Raw genomic sequence first — 8,653 nt, 5'->3', positions numbered from 1 at the left:
CTTTATTTTGGACTGAATTTTTGGACCGAAACGATTGCAGGTTTTGTTTGAATATATTTTTTTAATGTGGCAGTTTTTATTGTTATTAAAAACATCATAATTATGTTATTGTTATTATTAATATTAATATTATTAATAACATAATTATGATGTATCCTCCCCTTACCAGTTTTCACGCTATTATGCCTTTTTCTTTGATTTGGGAAAAAAATAATGATGCCTTATATCAACCGATGCCCTAATTACCTTCTTTTGTTAATATGAAGTATGCAAACATATATTAAAACTTGATGGACATTGAAATGTTCACACTACACACCGATCTTCGATGACTTCAACCGGGCCCCATTTGTTTAGAGTTTTTCCTGTTTTCACGGCAAACAAGAAAGCATGGTTTCCCGGTGAAGGCCATACATGGAAGAAACATCTACAGTGACTACAAGTGTTCTTTGAGACTCTGTGTATGACTCTATAGCCAGCAGTTGTCTTCGTTTTATTCAAAATACTTTTTAATGAAATTTTAAAATTACCATGGTAATTTGCCAAATATAACAAAAATAAATAATTTAATAAAAAGTGTGAATAATCATTGGCTTTCAAATCTAATTTTTATTAATTTTTTCCCCTTTTTTTTCTTTTAAAATTTATAATAAAGCGTATAAATAAACAGTGATAATTGAACCAACAAGCTGATCATTTAAATTTTAATATTAATAATAATATTGATCGGAGGGTTAAAAAAAAAGGCTCCAAAAATATTAGAAAATGATATAAGGCACATGGCTTCTTTAAGCCTCTATTTTTTTTCCAGAATGCTCAGCAAAATATTCAGTCACATGATTTGATCATCATGAATTGTGAATTGAAATAGTGTTTGATGAAACTTTTTCGGTGGGCAAATATTTTTATATGGCCTCAACATTATGACATATATTTGTACCTTGTAGAAATGCCTAAAATACCAAACTTTTTGCATTTACAAGTGCAAATATCCAGTGGAGCCTTACGTGTTTCTAAGTTTTGGTCAAGGGAGAGGAGACTCTTTGCTTGGCAAATAAAACCACACAATTTTTATCTAGGGACTGTTTACATCGCGCACAGAGAGGTAAAAGATTTGCCACGATTTTAGGGACACCTCGAAAACAGGACCTCCTACGATATTTGAATTAATTATTATTTTGGAAAAGTTTCCATATGGCGCCACCACTTTTTCATTCGATATGAAATAATATAGTATCAATGAGATATCCCTTTTTGTAAAAATGAGTGAAAAAGTGGTGTCGCCATACGGAAAGTTATCCATTATTTTTAAAAAGGGTTTATGAATGCAGTCGCTGACAATTGCTTCTTGTACCACACCCCCTGACTGAGCTGACTGTACATGGTCAGTACTGTAGAAAACAACAAACGTTATTTTTCATGTTGATAAGCGCTTTAATAAAGGGTTTTTGCAATGATGGGCTATTAAAGGGAATCAATGTGTGGTGAAGAGGTTTTCAACTAGTGGTTTAATCCCAACGAGGCCTGGTTCTTGATAATTTTACCGAGACGAAGTCGAGGTAAATGATCAAGAACCAGGCCTCGGCGGGTTTAAACCACTAGTTGATGTGGCACAACTGTTTCAGCCGTTGCTCCTGACCAATAGGAATGAAGAAACTGTCTTATAAGCACAGGTGCAACCTCGCGTGTCACGCCCATGTTTCAACACTTTTTACTGGTCAAAAACAAAGGTTTATACACACCCACGTTTGTTTGTTTGTTTGTTTATACGATCTTCCACTAAAGGGAACTCAGAAATCTTTATTAAACTTCGGAACGTACCTTTTACAAAACCTGAAGTTTGTTTTTCGTGCTTGGCTGTGAGGGAATGACAACTTGAAATGCCAAGCTCATGATTTTCTGCATGTTGTCGTAAGCATTTTCTGTGAACAAAAAGTTTGTTTCTTCGTATTTTTCAATTTTCTAGGACTATGAAAAGCGTTTGAAACTGTTTGTGTCATTTAATGCATATAATGATACAAAGTAGAAACAAAATGATCCACACAAATATGCCTTGAATTAGCATGGTTTTCTTTTGGCACTCAAATTTTTTGAGTTAATTTAAATTTATGACTACACAAAATGGCCGACCATGTTAGTTCACAAAGTAATAGGTAAACCATGCGATTTCGAGGCATGGATCATTATTAATGAAACCTCTTTCTTTTACCAGTGCAAATTTTTTGTTATAAAACAAACGCTTTTTATAAATAATTAGCACAAACAAACCTAACGTGGAAACAAGTAATTGGGAGCTATTTTTAAAAGGATAAAACATTGTGAGAAACGGCTCCCTCTGAAGTAAGGTAGTTTTTCGAGAAAGAATTAATTTTCCCCCAAATTTGATTTCGAGACCTCAGGTTTAGAATTTGAGGTCTTGAAATCAAGTACCTGAAAGCACACAACTTCGTGTGACAAGGGTGTTTTTTCTTCCTTTGACAATTGCCAATAGTGTCCAGTGTCTTTAAAGACAGTGGACACTATTGGTAATTGTCAAAGACCAGTGTTCTCATTTGGTGTATCTCAACATGTGCATAAAATAACAAACCTGTGAAAATTTGAGCTCAATGCGTGATAATAATGAAAGAAAAAACACCCTTGTCAAATGAAGTTGTGTGCATTTAGATGGTTGATTTCAAGACCTCAAATTCTAAATCTGAGGTCTTGAAATCAAATTCGTGGAAAATTACTTCTTTCTCAAAAACTATGGCCTTTCAGAGGGCACCGTTTATTGTTTTATACCATCATCCTCTCCCCATTACTCGTTACCAAGTAAGGTTTTATGCTAATAATTATTTTCAGTAATTATCAATAGTGTCCAGTGTCTTTAAAGAGCATGAAGAGAGAGAGGCTCAGACTGGCAGTTGGAATGCGAGAAGAGGATACCAGGCCTTGTACTTCACAAAGGCAATGGAGGCAATTGCTCCATGCCCTCCTGGCCATTGCCTTGCGGTGCCCTTTGATATTTTTTATACCTGTTTTTTTTTATGCGGAATGTTTTTCTTTACCTCACAGTCATAGAGGTACTCTTGACTATGGACAAATTGTCTCACCCTTACAACAACAAAATATCACGCCTGTGGTCCCCTATAATGGTTTGAATGACAAGCTACCCTGGGAGCTAGAGTTGTGTTGAAGTGATCCATATAAAATATGTCTCTGAACTGTCAATCCGCTCCTTTTTATTTCAACCACCATTTAACATATTTGTACAGACATTTTACTGTTGATTGTGTTTACACTGCACATTCCTATAAAGATGAGGGCATTGTTTTAAAACATTCAACCTGGTAAAAACAAATTGTTTTGTAGAATCTCTTCAGATTTTTTTCTGAATCTGGGGCCTAAATGCATTTTTTTTATCTGTGCACTTCAGACAGTGGGGAATATTTTATGTTCTAAGCAAAGCGTTTGTAGATATTTTTTCTCTCAGCTACACCGTACAGCAGATAGACCAATTCATTGACTGGTGCTGGGTCATGTCCTTTCTGATCAGAGTCCACACTGGGGTGGTGAACAGTACATGCATAGCAGTTGTACATTAACTAGTGATAATGTTTATAAAATAACGGACTAACATCAGTGATTGTGTACACATGTAGACAATCATCGAATTCATTTAAATAGCTAACATGTGTAGACTATTAAATGGAAAGAGTATTGATTTTACATGTAATCCCATGTGAGAACATAACGACCCAGAAATTGTGTTTGAAATATTTCTTTTGCTCTGAAAAAGGAACGACTCAATATAAAGACACGTTATTTTGTATGTTTACTACACACAGGTCTGGAAGGGACCTAGAAGTAGTGCGTTCAGCCAGGCTGGGCGATTGTCATCTGAGGCCTAAATGGCTGAGGAATTAACGACCGCCGCATCAATGGATGCAGCAACATCTGACTCTCAGCCCGAGGAGCACCGTCCTGAAGTTGCCCCAGACGGCCATGATGGCGCAGAGAGCCATCACAGTGTGGGTTTGAGCAGAGTGGAATTGCCTGCAGGTGAACCACATTCGACGAAGAATCGGCAGGAATTACCCGATAATAGCATCTCAAATCCCAGCATGTCTGGGAGCAATTCAGGCGACCTCATTGGTTCACCTGAGCATGAGCAACTCCAAATGGAACAACAACAAGACGCTGCGCTAAGCACGGCGTCAACCATGCAGGACAAACCAAGTAGACTGGATAACTCACCTGAGGTTACACTTACAGAGAAAGCAATCGTTGACCAACAGGATTCTGAAATTGACTCAGGTTTGGATTCGCCGATGAATACCGAAGATCACCAAAGTGCCTTGAATGAATCACTAAAAGTACCGCAGAATGACAATATCAGAAATAATCTACATCCTACGCGGAGGAATGGAAATGAAGAAAGTGATGTCAAAACAGAATCCAATAGTTACCATGGAGACACATGTACATCAGATCCTAATTATACATATTCCCAAGTGGACGCACCGGCTGACAACACACTTGAAGATAAAATGGCACATTCAAAGCATCAAATTGAGTCTAACGGCAGCTGTATCAAGACTGACACTGGAGGCAATGAAGCGTGTAGAAGCTGGGACCCCTCAGGACCTAAGCTGGCCGAGCCAAGCCTTGGTGTAGCATCCAAGACCCAAACAGCTGCTGTGCCCCACAATTCTTACATCAAGCATCACGATACTGAAACGCCTCGAGCAAATCTTGACTCTGCTGAAAAGAGAGATTCTATAGATATCGTCAATAAGGGGGAGGTTTGCATTATAAAACAAGCTTTGTCTGCTGGCACGCTAGACACTTGTGTAACCAAATCTTCATCGACTAACTGTCCTCCGTCGCATCCCCAGCCAACGCATCTGGCTTCATCCATGGGCGTAGCAGCGTCCAGTAATTGGGTATCATTCGAGGACGAGGACAATGTGCAGTCGTCACCAGGCAGGGGTAGAGAGGAGACTGCAGAAAGAGGGGACGGATGGGTGAAATTTGAGACGTCTCCCACTATGCCGAAACATCCTGTCCTATCTCAACTCACAGGTAAGGGTATAAATAAACTATTGTGTAGCAATGTGAGAGTGAATGCTTTTGTCATGTCTGATTGTCTGTGCGGATGAATAAAAAATGTTTGATGCAATAATAGATAGTTTTAAAGTGAAAGATAATGTATATTCGTCGTCGTTGTTTTTTCCCCAAATATATTTAGGTCAACAGCCCCACGGTCTCATATTTTTTTTATTTTTATTGAATTCAATGGTTTCATTATTGAATTCAGTGGTTTCATTATTGAATTTAATGGTTTCATTATTGAATTCAATGTTGTTTTTACAAAGCAGAGCCTAAATCTGGATTTGTTTTACATTCAATAAAAACAATTTTAAAATCGCTTTAAAGTCTGCACCTTTGAACTAACGTTCCCATGTGTACAATTAATAGCACTCTTGCTTTTACTCAAGGATTGGGCAGGAATTTGTATGGCCGATTTCCTTTGCTAAAAAAAAGACTATGTGCACAATTGTTCTTTCCCCTTTTGTTTGATTTGTTCCCCTTAATTTTCCAAAAATTGTTTTACTAACTAGTGCTTTCTTGGCCTTGCTTCTTGGCCTTGCTTGGAAATATTATGGAATTTATAACGCAATTAATATTGTTATTGTTTTAAATTAAGACCTTTTGATTATTGAATTATCTAGTTTGTCCGCCACAAACTGACATACAGTGTATGGTGCTGGCACCACAGGCAAAACTCTGTGTTTGGAGAAAATTGCGGTTGAAGTTGAACTATTTTTCTAACTGCTGTTTTAAGAGACTTAATATTGTATATTTGGTTTACGGTAACACCATGTGTGTATCTACATGTACTTGCCAGGTAGAGTTTGTTCTTAGAGAACTGTCTTGCTTTATTCTACTACCGCGGAGTAGATGTTCGGGGGTTCGGGAGACTTCTCAGTTCTGAAAAGAACTGTCCTGCTTTTTAACATTTCTCTGGGCTGATGGTAAAGAAAATAGGCTGGGAATACTTCTTTAGCGAGACCAATTTAAGAACTGACTCTGCGGTAGTCCAGTTAATCACGATCCATAAGTCAAATATACATTGATATCTCACCATGCAATGCCTAAAATCCTATAGACTTAATATTGTTTTTGGTTTTGTTTTATTTTTTTATACCAAAATAGTTCATTAGTACAGAACAGTCAATTTGTTTTTAATTATTATTTCTTAAACACATACATCGCCCCGGGATCTCTGAGGGAGATGTAGTTTTATTATTATTATTTATCCATAGCATGAGTAAAACCAGTCGATATATTGTTTATTTCACAGCCTGTACGTATATTGTGCCTAGATATCTTGGTACTAACTAGCTGCTGTTGCTGTGGGTGTTGTACATGATGTACATTGGTTGCTATGGGATAGTGCATTGGTTGAGATGGGATTGGGATAGTGTATCAGTTGCAATAGGTGTATAGTACCTTGATTGCTTGGGGATATTTTTTTTTTCTAAATCAAAATCAGAGCGCTGCAATGAAATTTTAATTTGATTTAAAATTTCATAAGGATGATTGATACGACTGTATGTAAGTATTCTGAAGGACAATTACATCATTTGTTTATTTTTAAAATTCAATTAAAATTGAATTTTGAATTTATAAGTAAATTAATTCCCTTTTTGAACCTTATCCAACCAATTTACAATAAGGAAACTTCATAATGGCTTGTTTTTATCAGGGTTTTTGTTCACTTTGATACATTAGGGTTTTTTTTTTTTTGGTTTTTTTTATTGGCCTTCACACAAAAAATGACCAGCGTTGATGATATTGCTATCTCAAATGCTTTTTTTCTCGAGTATGACAGTAGTTAAAACAGAAATATTTTCTTTCTGGACATTTTATAATAAGTGATCTTTCAGATGAGATCTACATTTAATCGCTTTATGACACCTGGGGTGGATTTCACAAAGAGTTAGGACTAGTCTTATCTCGAGTTAGGACCAGTTACTCGTCCTAACTTAGGACACTCCATGCAATTTGTATATCTCCTAGGACTAGTCCTAAGTTAGGACTAGTCCTTACTCTTTGTGAAATCGACCCCTGTATCAAGGGTGCTTGCAATGAACCACAAACATCAAGATTAACCGTCCCTACTCCTCCATGAGTGTTTTGGGTGCACTGATGATCAATCCTAGTACACAGCCAGGACCATTTGCTTTTATAATGCCCCGACTGAAGGACAAAGCAGTGATAGTTTGCTCAATTTGCTCTATGACAAGTGCTACAGTCAGGACTCGAACCCACACTCAGAACCACTATAGAGCTACAGCATGTTGAGTGGGGTGCTCTTATATTATTATAACTACTTGGCCACGACCAGTGACACATTGATTTTCTTTTTTTCGTTTTTTAATCATCACCATAGTGTTATCACCTTGTTGAAGAGCTTGGATGATTGTTATTGAAGTGTCAGATCCACACATGTACTGTAATTGGTATCCAGAGTGTGTGATAGAGACAATGCAGGCGCTTTTATAATCACCTCGTTTTAATCTCAAGGTGATGTTGGGAAGCAATCAGGGATAACATCAAGCAATTAGCGGGATACTCCTTCTCCCCTGTGGTTAATACATGGCGCAATAGACCTTGCAATTCTTGCGGGTATTACCACTCTGGGAGAAACTCAGGTTTCCTATTACTACATTGCCTTAACATGAGAATGAAAAAAAATTGCATTTTAAAGACAGTGTACACTATTGGTAATTGTCAAAGATCAGTCTTCTCACTTGGTGTATCTCAACATTATGCATCAAATAACAAACCTGTGAAAATTTGAGCTCAATCGGTCGTCGGAGTTGCAAGATAACTATGAAAGAAAAAAACACCCTTGTCACACGAAGTTGTGTGTGTTTAGATGGTTGATTTCGAGACCTCAAGTTCTAAACTTGAGGTCTCGAAATCAAATTCGTGGAAAATTACTCCTTTCTCCAAAACTAGGTCACTTCAGAGGGAGCTGTTTCTCACAATGTTTTATACCATCAACCTCTCCCCATTACTCGTTACAAAGTTAGGTTTTATGCCAATAATTATTTTGAGTAATTACCAAGTGTCCACTGCCTTTAAAGCCATTATACACTTTCGGTAAACAGTATTGTCCAAGTCCCACACTTCGTGTATCACAACTTATATATAAAATAACAATCCTGTGGAAATTTAAGCTCAATCAGACATCGGAGTCGGGAGAAAATAACGGGAAAACCCACTCCTGTTTTCGCGCGTTTCGCCGTGTCATGACATGTGTTTATAACAAATAACGAGAATTTATATTGTTTTACCGTTTTCTCAAAAAGTAAAGCATTTCATGGACTAATATTTCACCATTACCTTCTGTAAACCCTGTAAATTATTTGTAAATCTGTGAACTTTTTTTTCTGTACCAAAAGGGCCCAATGGCTTTAAAGCCATTGCATTGGACACTTTCTAAACAGAACAAAAATTAAAAGTTCACAGATTTACAAATAACTTACAGGGTTTACAGAAGGTAATGGTGAAAGACTTCCCTTGAAATATTATTCCATGAAATGCTTTACTTTTTGAGAAAACATTAAAAAACAATTATCAATTCTCGATATTTAGAATA

The 8,653-nt window shown here is 36.9% G+C and overlaps 1 protein-coding gene across 4 annotated transcripts in view; it reads left to right on the top strand.

The window, feature by feature from the left end:
* The window catches only part of LOC139937021 (uncharacterized), a 30,677-nt gene that overhangs the window by 414 nt on the left and 21,610 nt on the right, over positions 1-8,653 (top strand). For 2 of the 4 annotated variants that reach the window (XM_071931994.1, XM_071931966.1), the window contains exon 2: positions 3,828-5,064. In XM_071931994.1, the coding sequence (XP_071788095.1) occupies positions 3,891-5,064 (1,174 nt within the window). In that variant the 5' untranslated portion in view covers positions 3,828-3,890. Of the gene's footprint in view, positions 1-15; positions 41-3,522; positions 3,576-3,827; positions 5,065-8,653 lie in introns of those variants that run through there. The other 2 variants (XM_071931976.1, XM_071931985.1) reach the window with 2 other exon arrangements.

Source organism: Asterias amurensis, chromosome 1 (assembly GCF_032118995.1).
Source record: "Asterias amurensis chromosome 1, ASM3211899v1".
NCBI classification, from domain to species: Eukaryota; Metazoa; Echinodermata; class Asteroidea; order Forcipulatida; family Asteriidae; genus Asterias; species Asterias amurensis.
This window is presented reverse-complemented; position numbering and strand designations above follow the sequence as displayed.